This window comes from Rhopalosiphum maidis, chromosome 4 (assembly GCF_003676215.2).
Source record: "Rhopalosiphum maidis isolate BTI-1 chromosome 4, ASM367621v3, whole genome shotgun sequence".
In the NCBI taxonomy this organism is placed as follows: Eukaryota; Metazoa; Arthropoda; class Insecta; order Hemiptera; family Aphididae; genus Rhopalosiphum; species Rhopalosiphum maidis.
This window is the reverse complement of record NC_040880.1, coordinates 16,607,171-16,623,593: the sequence shown is the minus strand read 5'-3', so window position 1 is coordinate 16,623,593 and position 16,423 is coordinate 16,607,171. Positions and strand designations below refer to the sequence as shown.

Genomic DNA, 16,423 nt, shown 5'->3' with positions numbered 1-16,423 from the left:
AACTTTGTAATGAAAAATATTGAAATAATTCTTCGGTCTTTCATTTTTAAAACCCGATGAGGTTAATAATTGTTTTTATGAAGACCTAATGATAATAAAATCTAACGATGAAACAGTTGATAATTTTTTGAATTATTTTGAAAAAAATTATATTTTCCTGGAAAGTAAATTTTAACCATCAGTATGGGCCGAGTTCTCAAACTCGTTAATGCGTACCACCAATCCATGTGAATCGTTTCACTCAAATTTAAATGGGATGTTTTATTCATCGTATCCTAACATTTTTCAACTTGTTCATTGCTGAAGTATTGAAAATTTTTCAAACTGACATTTATATTAAAATTTATTTATTAATTTAAGAAGAAAATGAATAGAGAATGTGGAAAAAGAAGAATTTATTAAAAAGACTATGACTGAGTTTGAAAACAAAAATATAGCACGTCTTGATTTCGTACACAAATTGGCAAACAAAAATTTACCAATACATAAATTATGTATATAAAAAATTACAATTTTTAACCATACTATTTTATAAAATCAACCTTATACATTTAAAACAATAAATAATTTAGAATATATAATTACAATTTTTAACCACACCATTTATACAAATGACAGTCCTCAGTCTGTAAAAGTGGGAAGAAAAATTTGTATATTATTAACCAGGACGCAACTCGTACATGTCGCGAGAAAATCGCGGACGCAACTAGGATATCACGATGTATATTTTTGTATTTTGGGACGCAATTCGTATGCAGCCACATTTTTCATATTATTATTACTTTCTATTAGTTTTTAGGGGAAGGGGTTAAACTGACAGTTGAAATTCTGGCAATATATTTATAGATTTTGTATGAAGGAATGAACGTGCTACATATTTTACAACGATTGAATGATACGTATGTTATTCTAAATGTTTTATTATTTAACGTTAAGGGTTTTCAAGTGGAAAATTGATCTAGTTGGTAAATAATAATAAAGAAAATTATCAAAAAATTGAATTTTATATTCGTAAAAATACGGTTTTGAAAATATTTTTAATGTCATTTATTAGATACTTACTTGGCTACTTCTAATTCAGTATGTTTTTAAACAGTTTTTTTAGTTTTTTTTTTCATGATTGATTATAAAAATTAAAATTAAAGTACGGATATCAATGGACTTGATTGTATAAAATAGTTTAAGGATTAGGTATACTAGCATTTTTAGGTGGCATATCACTTTTAAATTAAATTTGTTTTACATATATTAAAGAGGCAAGAAATACGTATTACGGCCTTATCTTACTAAAAATCTTTTTTCTACAAACAAAATATTCACTAAGTTCGTATAGTTTTAAAATTTACATTACATTCCATCCCCCGTAAAATGTCATAAAAATACATTAAAACGATCAGCAGCATATACTTTAATAGTATAAATGAGTTCTATATTAAAAATGTTTTTGTGAATATGAAGCACTTAATTATTCTTGTGAACATTAAAACTTATTTTCGAAAATTTCCAAGTCATCCTTCCTCCTTAAAATCAAAATTACACGTAATGGCATTATGGCAATAAATACGTATAATCTGGCCCTACCTTAACAAAAATAAATTTTTTTAGGAACGAATATAATGCGTGCTTGACTATAATATGTTACTGTGTACGTTTAGTATTATAATTACATATATAGAGCACATACAAAATTTTTATCAAATGTAGTATCTATATATCATTAAACTTGTTACTTATATGAAATCATTAATCAGTTATCAGCAGCTGCATCAATACGTTTTCCCCGAGGCGTCGCCTAGTGTCAACATCGGTCTGAAACATAATTGAACTTGTACAATGTCTAGACTGTGACCTTTACGCATATATATAGCACAAATAAAGATATAAAATGTACCCATCTACTTACTAATTACTAATATATCATATAGTTTTAAGCATGGAATGTTGAAATATGATATATTATTAGAAGTTATAACTTATATCAATATCATAGTCTAAGAACATAAACTATGTTAAAAAATTAACTATTAAAGATTCCTTATTTACATCTTTGGTTCTACCCTCACAATTCACTATAATACATGATAATTTATAAATTATAACTTTATAACACTAATCATTTAATATAACATCCTCTTTAATTAAAAGTTCCATGCACCATGCACTGCACTTATTAGTTATTATACTATATAATATAATATATGAACTATAACAATAACTCAAAAACTCAAGTAAATGACAACGGTCAATTATCTTTTCTGATATCAACATTGTTCTTAAACACCAGAGTCTAACATTAATACTGGAATAGGTACATTGTAGGAGTCCAATGATAAAATTAACACAACTTCAATAATAATTAATAAATAATAACACTAATCCATATTATTTCTTTCTGAATTGTCCGTTTAACAAAACTTAAAATAAAAATAATTCAGTCGTGTTTTGAGGTAATTACAATAAAAATAATAATAATAATATTTTTTGAAATATTTCGTTTCTATGTATTGTTGACCAATTCATCGAGAATGGATCGTATTACAAAACTCGTTAACCATTTGATTTAGGGCGAATGTCCGTCCGGAAACCGGATGCGTCCTCGTTGTGGTCGTGTATGACTTGTGTGGTAGCCCGTGGACTTTTTGATTTTTGCTTACGGTCGTGCTGAAATTAAAATAGTTTTATTTGAAGGAAATATATGTGCATAATAAAAACAGGGTAGAACTGAGTCATAATGTATGCCTTGGCAACTTGTTAAAAGTGGCTTAAATATTGAAAATTAATATGTGTTTAGTATTATTATTTGTTTATATACTCACGTCACGTTCGTGTCTACAAAAACAATTCGCATGCATAAAACAATTTTTTTTGCGAATTCGGCGTCACTGTGCATGTGTAGTAGCCCTTCGGTAATCAGAGCAAAGTCCACTTCATCCGTCACTAAGTCTGTATCCAGTTTCAATGACCCTTGAATGCTGACCCCGCCACTGAGCAAAAAGTAGACAAATATAATGTAAATTAAATAGATGAAGTAGCTTGTAATTTTAGAAAGTAATTTAAAGTTTTGGTGTAAAATAATAAAATAAATTTTTATCACAACTTATTTTTTTAAATCTAATCGTTGTAACTATAAGAAATATGAGTACATGAACGTATTTTTTTCAAATTTGTTGTTCTGCCGACGAAAAAGTTTAATTTCTAAAAAAAATATATATCCAACACATGACAAATAGGCAAACAGCAGTTGCAGCTAATTTATCATTTATATTTATAGTGATCACATGATTTTTATATTTTATGATTAGTACTCTCAATTTTGTATATACTAGGGTACCCATTTATTGTATAAAATAATAGAAATAATTAGACAATAATATGAGTTAGTAAATTTAGTTGCTTTATTTGTTTAATTTTTTTTTATTTCATGATATACCCTTAACAATTCAGCTGTAGGAATAGGGCTCTTAAAACCACGTGCATGATGCGTTTTAATTTTCTGGTAACTTACGAGATTTTTGATTTGCCACCAAATTATTGAAGATTTAACTTGTTTTAAACTACTTTTGACGCAATTAAAACGTATGTACAATGGTTGTAATATTTAAAAAAAACTAAAACAATAAATAATAATGTATGGCTATCCTTACTTTTTTTCGATTACAGATTGCGCGTTTTTATTCCAAAGGCTCATTTCTATTTGACCGGATATGTCCAGTGACAACGTTCCTTTAACGTTCAGCTTCGCTGTAATTCCATTACTCAGTGGCACATATTCTAGATGTTCGATCATTTGAGATATTCCCTACGAAACAATATATTATTTACAAGTTAGATATGTGAGTCAATTACGAAACACTAGCAAAAATCTAGAAGAAATTTAATAAGTATCTATGTATATAAATCGCCTATGTGTTGTTTGAAAAAGTTATATAGCGAGTATTAAAAATTACTAACATCTAACTAATGGACAACTACAACGATTTATTTTTTGTTCTTGCGAAATAAAGTGTACTACGAGGTAATACAAATATAAACATCAAAATATTTTTTATAGTTTCAAATATCATAGTTCCAATATGTGTAGCAACAAATAAATAAAACATATAATTTTATTATGATATACATTGTATTATAAATTATATATGTAAATAAGTACCACAACAATTTTTTGTCACGTTTTCATGACTAAATGCACGATATTTTTTAATTCTTAAAATTAACATTATACTTATACTTACCTAAAACCACTATATTTTTATTATTATTTATATGTATTTAATCATATTTATTTATATTTAAACAATAATATTCATCTTATCGGTTTAACTAATATTTTAATATTAAAAAAAAAAAGATACCTAGGTAACTATATACATATATATATATACTGTTAAATTTGAAATTTATAAACGGTCTTGTACAAAAGAGGTTGATGACAACTAGGTTTACCATAAAAAAATTCAAAATATGAAGTTTTACGTTTTGTATCGTAGAGAATTTGCGTGTTACCCGATTTCTGTTTTTTATCGTGATATATATATATATAATATTATGTAACTTGTCGCTATATAATAATGCTAAAATATAAAATTACATAATATAGATACCTGAATGATGGGTGTTTTGTCAGACCCAGTTCCGGCCCAGACGTGTCCCATTAATTGGCCTTGACTAGAAAACATAATGAAGGGTCTAATGTGCACGCCGAACACGATCAGTTCCAGACCAGCCGTGGCCGGTAAATTGGCCTCGTCCGATGTGTCTGTTTTACCCGAATCGTCGTAGAGGGATGTAAAGTACCCGAGTCCGGTTGTGAACATACCGAACTGAAACGATATTACAATAATAATATTTGTATTGGGTAATAGGTACACACACTATAATATTTTGTAATATAAATAAATTGTAATTGTATATTCGTATAATATATTAAATTGGTTACTACATTAGTGTGTAGCGGCACGCCGGCACCCAACCTTTACCAGCATCAGATACACGTCATAGTATGCATAGATCATGGAGTTATATCAGTAGATAAAAATGTTGAAAACGTAAAATATATTTGAGCTTTAAGTACGCGTGAAAAATATTTTTAGTATCTTCAAAAATTCGATTTAAAAAAATAAAAATACTATCGAGCAAGTTAGCATTTACGCCGGTCAAAACACTTTTTATATGTAGTCAAATTGTTTTTAAAAGAATACAATTTTGAAATGTTATAACTATTTTTCAATTTTCAGTTAAAAAAATATTTTGGTCGAATCGGTCGATAATTAAAGTACATTTTACATTTTTAAAATCAAATTACAGGAAGTAGGTATCAACATTAACGTCCGACGTTGTCGTTGTCGACGTTGGTCGTTTTAATGAAAATTGTATAGAGCTAGCAGAGGTATTAATATTAGAATGAACGCTCTTACGCTACACAAGTCGTATTTGATGTTTTTGTGTTCCAATATAATGTCCACCGACCCACGTTTAGTCACTCCTGAGTAAATCTGCTGAGAGTTTTTCACTAGTCCGGTGATGTTGTTATAATTGATGAATTTCCTCGAAAAACACGACGACAAGCCTCTCTGCGCCATATTTCCGTAATGGTTTAACCGTTCACGAACTAGCACTGTCCGCAACAGTTTCGCCGAAGATTTGTTTCTGTAAATCAAAATCAAAACAATTACTATGGTTAAGAGTTAAGATTGGCGGTTTTTTTTTTTTGGTATAGGTACGCACTCATCGAGACATAAATTAAAAAATGTAGCTGTTGCGATCGCGAACATTATTGTTATTATACTATTATATACATTATATACGTCTAGACGGGCGTCTAATACGTTTAAGAACCTTTCAAATGCCTCACTGGTTAGCCATTTCCTTCAACAACTCCAACGCGTACTGCTTGATTTCGTATCCTTCACCCGGTGTCGCAAGCCACTCGACCACGTGTTTTAGGAGATCGTAATTGGGATCGGACTCTAGGAGTATGGCCAATGCTATTGCTCTGGTGCTGCTGTCTTGTTCTTTGACCAACTGAAAGAAAATTTTGTTGCAATATTTCAGCACTTGACTATTCCATAAACTTGGGCCAAACATTTTAATCGTTTTCATGGCGTACGCGCTAGTCCTGAAAACAACAGTGTGTTATATCTATTATTGTTAAATTATAGTATAGTTGTCGCAACATTATTGTTCACGATAGTTTTTAAAACTTTAAATTTTACACAACCCCTCGCCCCTTATAGAAAGTATACAATTTCTGTCATTACATTCTGTTTCCGTGTTGTGCAAAGCTCAACAGCACTTCAATCGACAGCGGATGTTTGAGATTAGATAACGCTCTGATATATGTAAGTATGCATTCATCGTCGTCTTGTTTACATTTTTCCAGTCTTTCTAATGTTTTGACGACTAGTTCACCACAAAGCTAAAAATTAAATGTGCGTGTTATGATGTATTATGATTTATGTTACACCAAACGTGATTGAATCATTATACATTCGATTAATGACCATATACTCACGAGAGCATTCGTGTCCGTGTGATTGTAACGATCCAAACGACTGGCCATAGCGGTAACAGTATTAAATAAGGTGTCCATTACTTTTTTACTGGTTAGTTTCTCATCAGTTATAGATATTAAACCTATAAGAATATTATCAAATTATAACAAATTCAAAAGCTACATTTTACTTGAATAGTCAAGTGTATATTGTATATTACTTTTAATGATTTCTATTTTCGGATTGAATTTTATTGATGCGCTCCATAAGTATCTTTCTATTTTTTCAATACTTTTAGCATCAGTAAAGACTAGAGTTTCCATCGAGGCTTTATGTGAATTTTCATTTAATGCAGCTCCTAATAAGTCATATAATTGAACTCTAAAAATAAAAGCAATCAAATTAATAAATACAATATGTAGGTAGATACACAATGATTTAAATTAAAATGTCTTACATTATGTCTTCATTTTTTTTATCTGATAATACATTTTTAATAGTTTTTGTGTCGCTGTTTACAATTGCATCTATGACTTTGATAGCACCATAAGCCGATTTAGACTTTCCCAGTTCTGAATCTAATAAAGAATCGTGGTATTTTTTAACCACGTCGCTCAACTAAACACAAAATGTACTCATTATAAATGATTTATTTTTTATAATATATTATTATATAGTACCTTTTTTGTTTACTTACTTTATTACACGAATCGTAGTGCTTACAATTTTTAACTTCGTGTTTTGGACTTAAATTTTGTTTTTCAAGTTTCAGTTTCAATTGTTTTTCTAATTGATTAATTGCCTCTTCGAAAGTATTAGCTTCAATGATATCGCTATTTGGTTTGGTTTCTATTATATAGTATTAATTATTTAGTATGATGTAATTGACTTCCGCGTTACTATCAAAACTTATGATCGAAAATACCTTTTAATTCTATATGTTGTTTTGATGATATCGAAGCTCCTACTTCATTCATAAAACTAGTAGAGTACTCGTGATTTTCATCTAAAAACACATCAATAAAGGATTCGTGGTTGTATTTCAGCAAACCTTCGCGTTTTGAACGTAGAGTTCCTTGCCAAAGCTAAGTGAAATACATTCTATTATTTAAGTATAAATATTTGAATTACGTCAGTCTAATAAATTACACTTTTTATATTACTTTTTCGGGATGTTTAATTTCAGGCGGCAATGTAGTTGGTAAAACACAGCCGTCAATTCGTTTTGAAACACTATTTCCATTTATTTTGCTGTAGGTCACGTTACACTTTCCGAGAGTTGAATATTCTACAGTCTGTTGGTTTGACAATTGAAACTACGCGAAAATAAATAATTACTATCATTCACTAGTTTTATTTTTTTGTATATATTTTTTGTACTTGAAAGAGGCCAGCGATTCCTTTTTTAAAATTTTCCTCGGTCAATGAATTAGCAGAAGAGGCATATAGGTTTTCTATATGCCCGTTCCTCCAGTGCACAAAAAATGGTTGATCTGAAAACCTATCGATCCTCGATTTACGGTCAATAAATTGACGATTAATATCGTTTTTTGATTTCTTGGACCACGTTTGAAGTTTGAGTGACTTAAACTACAGTAAAAAATATTAATGAATCGGTTACCATTTGTAATTGTTGAGCTATCATAGCTTAATATTAATAGCTATATATATGTATATATAAAAATATGAGTTAGTTGGACAATGAGTTTGACCTTCCTTAAGACTCGAACTGACATAAAAGATAATAGGTATTCATATTATTCTATTTTAATTTAAGTCAAAAAGCAGTTAGATAAGATACATATTGAAATTATTAGTTGGAAATACACTATACATTATAATATAATAATAATAATAATAATATTTACTTTGCAAATATAGGTACATAATACATATACAAATTTGGACAAATAAACAATATGCAATACTCCCTATAAGCATAGCTTGTATTGGGAGAGTAGAGTTTAGTTTATATAAGTTAGGTATACTGGTATACATGTTATTATGTCACAGGAAGTTAAAAACATTATAATATATATTATAGATAAATTACAAATACAATTAAAAATAAGTATAAATAACCAACATTATGTAATATTTATTTTGAAGCGTAATTTAAAAATTGTATTAAAAAAAATGATGATTATTTAATTTTTATAAGCAGAAACGAGTTCATATTTTCTACGGTTGATTTTAGTGCTTTATGCACTTCTATAGGTAGCAGACCTATTTATCTAGATTATAGTTCTTATAAAATCATGTTCAAGCATCCGAGACCACAACAATTAACACCATAATTGTATGGTGGACCTACAACCTGCATTTGAGGGTGGGTCTTTCTTGTATAAATGATGTACAAGTCTAGTAATTAATAAGTACTTACCTAGTTCCTATCTAAATACGCTTATATCTTATTAGTTATTTTTGTCTATTAATACTATGATTTTTCGATTTGACTGTTTAAAAAAAACATAATTTTTAACTCCAACACAAAATCGTAGTAAATAATACCAAAAAATAAAAAAAAAATAATAATAATAATATCGATAAGATCTCGTGAAAATATCGGTATTAGCGAAACGACGGTAGCTGGAAATAATAAGTCCCATATAATTAATCGTCTGAATCGATATGATTTTACGTCACTAGTAATTCTTACCAGCTGGTAGTATTTTTAGTGGAACAAAATACCGGTTAATCGAAAAACAGGTATAACGTATAAGTACCGGTATTCCTCCAAAAATATTCAATGTCACAGTAAACCGAAAATATTATATCATTAAAAATCAATGTATCCGATGATGAAAAAATTCATAAAAAATACGAGTCAAAAAAATTTTTTTTATACCAACTGGGTCTAAAAGTTTTGTCCGACTAAACATTTAGTAACCCGAACGTAATTTGCAGGATATGAAAATTATACGGATAAAATCGAAAATATAGAACAAACAGAAATACTATCGTAAATTGAGTGGTTATACTAATCGTATTGATAATGATATTTAACAATAAACTACCCCAACCTTATTTTTATTTACAGCAATATTATGAACGGTAAGTGAAAATATAAATTAATGATTATTGTAAGTCTTTTTTATTATTCATACAGAAAATAAATAAGGAAACATATTTTTTTGGCCACAGAAATTCTATCGGTGATTACGTTATAACTTACTCTCCTATTACTACGTATAGTTTAATACCGCTATTTATATTACGGTAAAAAGAAATATATGGACAACAATAAATGAAAATCATGTAGTGGTATTAGAATTATAAGTGCCCATCAAAATATTATCAAAACTTATAACTCTCGAGTTTTAATACTTTTTTGTAGGGTGTATTTATAATAATATGCATTTGTAGTAAATTTTTTTAAACTTTTTTCGAGACCCAAAAGTCAGAAGATATCATGTATTGTTTTGTTTGTACAATATTTTTTTCAAAGAATTCGAAAAAAATGTACCAGTTAGGTATTATACACTTTAAAAATAATTAATACACTTATCATCAGTACTCACGTGTAATCGCAACAGTTTTTCGCCGGCAGTATCGGTAGCGGGCCAGAGATTTTCAACGGACAGTCGACCGACCACCCGGTGGCCGACCTCCGGGTCTCGGTTGTCTGCAGATCCACCGGTCAGCACGGTGGTGGTCGATTCGTATTCGTACCGAACGCCAGCCGGGAACAGTCGGCAGCCGTCCACCAAATCACCCAAACACACTGGCGCCGATGACAAGAACAGCAGCAGCAGCAGGAGAGGCGAGAACGCGCGGGATGCGCTCCAATCCGTTGAGGACGTCATCGGCGGTATGGGGGGCACTCCTGCAGCTGATGCAGACGAACGGTTTTACGGATCACGACAATAACGATGACGAACAAATAATATTGAAATACATTGGGCGATAAAACGATAATTAATATTATCGGTACTATATCGTCGGTTGGCGAATATCATGTACGAAATTACGATAGATGATTATCCGCCGTTTTGAGTACAACAACCCAAACGCGGTCACGATAGATATAGTGTTTAATAGTTATATTTATCGGTAAGTACCAATAAATTATTATTGTTATGCGTACGTCTGACGCATGCGAAACGACAATAAAACACACAAGACCGAACACGACGAACGACGCGCACGCACTGCCTTCGCGTTGTTGTTGTTTTTATTATCTGCACCGGTACCGACGACCGTGCCGGCTTCTATAAATTTCTACGCTTATATATATGTTATATCATGTCGTATACCTGCACCGTTACCACTACCACTACCGCAGTCCTGCGTACTGACCATATAATAATAATAATAAGCTATATTATTATTCAAGCGGTTACGTGTGTAAGAACGCGCTTCCCGTACACTGAACCCGAACGACGAGATGACGACCGCAATTGAGAAGCGTCCGGACTTGAGAGTATATGTATTTGCAGCCAACACTCTATAGTGCGGCCGGCCCCGCCGTGAACGTCACGGTCGCTAGTTGTGTTTAATACCGCGGTATAATATCTTAAAATCGACCTACACAGTGTCCTATATAGTATCGTTTTTCGCATTATTTAATTAATTATTTGGGTAATAACATGTAGGTAATAAAATTTCGGTACAATTCGAGTACAACACTCGACTCTATACGACGTGGTAATATGGTGAAAACCTACTTGTAGACTTTACGTACATTAATTTTGTTTCATCTTCGCGGCATTGCGTGAGGTTTATAAAGTATATACACAATAATATTATATTATGTCAAATCGCGGAAACGTATATACAGAAAAAATATCTGTGTTTATCTTAATGCGTATTGATATTTGTTCTATAATCGCAAATTCGCAACGTTATTTGTGCGCAACTCATCCGTAATATTTGAGTAAAAGAGTAAAACTAGAACTTAACAATGTTGGTATGCCGTCACCGCCAAAAAAAAAAAAAAATCAACAATGAATGAAAAAACTCAACTAAACTGCTTGATTTATGTCAATACTATCATATGACAATGAATACGATAGTGGACAAATGAATACGGACAGGCTTTTTAAAACGAATAAGTTATTATTGTTTAAAAAAACTATTTTCAATAATATATATTTTTGTTTCCAATTTTTTTTTAACGTTTATAAATAATGTAACCTTATACTAAAACAAATATTTTTCCTCAGACCAATCAGCAATGTGTTGTATTAAATCGATCTAAGACGATTTTATTTATCGCGCATTATTTTGTAGTATGCAAATACAAACACGTCAAGCTTAAAGAATGTTGGGCTGGTTACAATGGTTACATGCAACATTTTTTTGCGAAATTTATTCGTTGGCGTGTTTAGACCAGGCGTTACTTTGGGGGCTCGGTAGAAGTGTGTTTTATACTCATCGATGTATCTGGAATCTGGATGACTGGATGCATATGCCTAATATGAAAAGTGAAAATAAATTCATTCTATCCAATTAATATTTATTGACAATTTCATATCATATAGCACTTTATAGCAAAATTGATATTGTATATATTATATAATAATTGTTAATTGTTAATGATATGTAATAACAAATTTACTAACTGATGTTATTATTATTAAAACCTTATAGTATATCAACCAGAAATAAATGTCTAATAGCTTATTTTTCTGTCTGCAGATCACTCGGCCTTTAAATACGCTGGGACCTTCACATTGGCCCTGCATGGTTTTGTGTAAGCCAAAGGACTTGCTTAAAGATTACGATTCAACATTTTTCTTGAAACACTGGTATTAACGATTCGACACTGAATGCGGAAAGTGTTGCACCTACTTCCTTAAATTAAGCTATCTGTTTTCGGTCCTGGATTTACTACGACTGCAGACTTTCAAACTTAAGAATTGGTTGTTACAGATTAGGTTAGGGTAGTTTCCATGTATTCAGTTTTTTCGATTTTTATATCAGAGTAAACTTATTTAACATTTAACCTCTTGTTAATTAGGTACTTACTTTTAAATACGAAATAATATTACTTATCGTATTTAGATAAATATTTTTATTCTATAATATTAAAAACACGGAAACTGTATTTTAAAATGCGGCGAGTGAGGTACCTAAATGTTCGGTGTATTTGTATACTTATTAGTGTTATTATATTATTTTACAAAGACAAATAAAACATATTTAATCGGGTTGCCGACATTCACGCGTGATGATGCGTTGTTTGTTCTTCCGGACTATAACCACTAACTGGCGGGCTCCGGTCAGAATTATTAATAATGTTCGTGGTCGATAGTTATAGATAATAAATATATAATAATTTTATAATATTTTATTTTTATGTATGTATAGTCATCACAACAGTTGAGCGTCGAGTCAATTGTTATTTGAAAGGAACTATGCGCTCGCAATATTATTATTTAAAACGAGATCCTGACTACCTACGTGGTCGTTGATGACGTGTCTTGACGGCGGCGTACGTCTCCCGCCTTGCCACCAAATGCATACATGGGTCACGGAATTGTCGTCCGAGCTGCAATTGCAGTTTGTTGCGGCTATTGGTTCACGGTCGTTATTATGCGTCTGTATAATATTATTACGATTACCTATAGTTTGCTACTTACACGCGGCAATCGCATAGTTGAGATAGATTTGTTTCGATCCGAGAACAACAAATAATTACATATAGTTTCCTATTCCTACAGCGTCCGGAGTTTAAACTCCGTAATACTGTATAATAATATTCATAAACTCTAGTGTTAGTTAATATCTGGCGATAAAAACATATTAATAGATATAATATGTCTGTTATCGTTATAATAATAATGTACTACTCGACCATATTATTGTAATCGGACGATGTTCAATAAACGAACTGCTTAACTCAATAATTATAATTTATAGAAACATATAATATTATAATAATATATTATATTAGTGTTATAATTATTACATAATATTGTATCTAGGAATAATAATTTCGTCCGATAAAATCAATTAAATTGAATAATAATATTATATAGGTGAACCGTGAACGCAAACGTACATAGGTGATAGGTGTACAATATTAATCGTGTGATAATATTATAGGCGTGAAACACGGTTTAATGTGTATAACTATCAATCGGTATCAGACCGGTTTCGTCGAGCGACTCGTGATGGTATTTTAACGTATATTCGTATACATTATACACATAAATGGGTGTGCGTAAATCGAACCGATGACGAAGGTCAAACTAGAAGAAGTTTTTTCTTCTCTTACGTTGTCTGGGTCGGTATAGGTATACCAATGAGGAGTGAAGATAGACATTGTACAACGTTGACTGAACGACAGTCGTCGTTCAGGAGGAATGCACAAATGCATTCATTATAAAATTAGATAAAATGAAAATTTAACACTAGACCTTTGAAACCCGATACCCAACGGTATCATATACAAGTGAACTATTGACACGCGATAATATTTATACATTTTATATTTAATTTAACAACAATACATTAATACAAACATTACTACATTTGAATTTACTATTTAATACTATAGTTAAATAGTAACAACTATACTAAATTGATTAAACCAGTACCAACTAATAAATAATAACGGTACACTGATTAATTCGCCTAGTAATAAACCCACTTTTACTTCTTTAATGATGCCCGACTAATAAAAATCTGATTTTTTGAATTTTTAATATACTTATGACCATATTTTCACATTCTTGTACTTTCTGTACTATTTTAATAGTGTTATGTGGAAAAAAACTTATATTTTCAAATAGGTACCATTCTCTTTATTTTACTGTAAATTATTTAGTAGATGATTTTTCTGGAAAATGTTGATATATCAAAATCAAAATTTTAACAAGTAGCTTTGGAGTTATTTTAGTATGAGTATACTAGGGCGATTTGAAAACTTTTACTATTAATCTATCAGCATCTATAGTTTTTAAAAATGATCTAAGTAATAACTAATAAGTATAATAAATAAAAGATGCGATATAATATATGTCTTATATTTGTATAAAACCATTTTTAAAGGATTTTATCCTTAGTGTGAACATTTTAATAACTGAGGAATTATTTGTTCAAAAACACATTGACATTTTCAAAACAATTACCCACTAAATAATTTACAGTAAAGTAAGGGTAGTTATCATTTAAAAAACAGAAGTTTGTACCGTCACAAATATATGGTCTTTAAATACAATTAAAAATTACAAAAATCAGAATTTGAATAAATTCATTATTAAAAGAAAATATGTAGGTGAGTATTCTTGGTGAATCACTGTGTTATTAAAATATAATATCTTATATTATCTATTACTACTCGTATGTAAAATAATTTTTTCTTCATTAAATATTTTATCACATATATTTCAATATTTGGAAAAAAATATCAACATAAATTTACATTTACATATTTTGTCATTTTTTTATTATATAAAAATTCATGCTTTCGTATTCATTAGTAATTATCGAAGATTTATTATGATCATGATTTTTATTTTATTATATAAAAAGTGCGTATCATACCGATTTGTGTTGACGGATTTAGTCGATCAGCCGTTCAATCTATTGAATTTTTCTTGTTGTATCCAGCCAATCCTTGTGAATTTCGCCAAATTCGATTATGTTATAATATTATAATATATTTATATTATTATTATTATTATTATTGAATATTATGTTACAGGTTACGCATACGATTGTCGGCCAAGTTAAGATTTACAGCGTGGTGATTGCGGTGCGAATACGCCTGATATGTTTAATACATATTATTTAGACGCCCAACGTTCACTTATTAATTCAGAGGTAAGCAAAGGATGTAATAATTTTGTAGTTGTCGCGTGAGCACGCATATAATATAATGTACATGCATATGATATTTTATGCGGTACCCCCTTCTCGTCTTCTTCATTATATTATAGTATATTACTATTATTATTATTATTATTATTATTATTATAATGAACCAAACCGAATTAGAACAGCAGCTAAATATTGTGTGTCGCGTGCGCCTATACAATAATATAATTTTATCATGTACATATATAATTATGGCGATGGTTAAAGTTACTTTCTGTCTATTTAATATAAATCTAATTTATTTCGCATTTTACGGCGGAGTGGAAATTATTTTTCACTAATTTAATTTGATATTATAACACAGACGAGTATTATTCTATAATATTTATATAATAAAACTGTTAAGGTTAGTTTTACAAATTTTAAAAAGTATAATATCCAAACGATAACAGCCTAATACAAATGTAGAACGTCTACGTCCAAATTGGTATAGGTATACCAATACCAATATTATCATATTAACAGACATTATAGGTGATATCATATCTACAATTAGCTATATAGTATATCCAAAACGTAAATTTCCTCATATCAGAAAAAATAAAAAATTAACCAAAATTTAATTAAAGAGTATTTTTATGTTGGTATTAAATTAATTTAGAGAGCTGTTCAGAAATAAAGCTGAAATTACTACCGTGGTTATCAACTGGGTGCTCTGAAATCAGTGGCTATTATAAAAAGTTTGAAGAATCAAGAAACTCAGCAATATTTTTTTAAATTTTAGTGCATACTTGAAATTTTCCAAGCAAATAAAAATCATAGATTTAGGATATGATTTGACTTGTAATATAGACATAATAGATGTTAAAACAGTCACCAGTTTGAACATTGATGGGTTTTTTTAAAATCTTTCTGCACGAAAAAATATTTCACAAAATTATAATGCTCTAGTCTAAATGTAAGAATTAAGAAAATGAACTACGTAACGCGATCTGTCGGTTGACTGACCTAAGTAGTGAATGGAACAGGTCCATTAAAGTGTTATTGACGTTATTGTAGAAAAAACTAAAAAAGAATACTTTAGTTATTTTATATTATTTGGTCATTGTTCGTACATTGACAGAACGTACAATAATTTAATAATACTATTGAATATACTAGTT

General features: G+C 29.9%; 1 protein-coding gene across 2 annotated transcripts; it reads right to left on the bottom strand.

Moving 5' to 3' along the window:
- Positions 1–2,382: 2,382 nt before the first annotated feature.
- LOC113549043 (microsomal triglyceride transfer protein large subunit) lies at positions 2,383–15,008 on the bottom strand. 2 transcript variants are annotated; one of them, XM_026950190.1, is made up of 16 exons: positions 14,988–15,008; positions 10,016–10,326; positions 7,875–8,084; positions 7,658–7,810; positions 7,420–7,579; positions 7,192–7,343; positions 6,952–7,112; positions 6,715–6,875; positions 6,515–6,636; positions 6,261–6,418; positions 5,855–6,118; positions 5,418–5,649; positions 4,605–4,823; positions 3,645–3,799; positions 2,817–2,984; positions 2,517–2,661 (listed from the first exon to the last, which is right to left on the bottom strand). In XM_026950190.1, the coding sequence occupies exons 2-16, from the start codon at positions 10,298–10,300 to the stop codon at positions 2,517–2,519; spliced, it is 2,745 nt and encodes a 914-aa protein (XP_026805991.1). In that variant the 5' UTR covers positions 10,301–10,326; positions 14,988–15,008. The 2 variants fall into 2 exon arrangements, with proteins under 2 accessions (XP_026805992.1, XP_026805991.1); XM_026950191.1 differs by lacking the exon at positions 14,988–15,008 and having other exon boundaries at positions 2,383–2,661; positions 10,016–10,300.
- Between the last annotated feature and the right edge of the window lie 1,415 nt (positions 15,009–16,423).

What these genes read in the sequence shown, in the direction of transcription:
- LOC113549043 (XM_026950190.1), bottom strand. Translation starts at nt 10,300, where the DNA reads ATGACGTCCTCAACGGATTGGAGCGCATCCCGCGCGTTCTCGCCTCTC. An exon ending in ACTACGATTCGTGTAATAAA is followed by an intron (nt 7,113 to 7,191) that starts GTAAGTAAACAA and finishes TTTTGTGTTTAG; the next exon opens with TTGAGCGACGTGGTTAAAAA. An exon ending in TCAAATACGACTTGTGTAGC is followed by an intron (nt 4,824 to 5,417) that starts GTAAGAGCGTTC and finishes ATATCGTTTCAG; the next exon opens with TTCGGTATGTTCACAACCGG.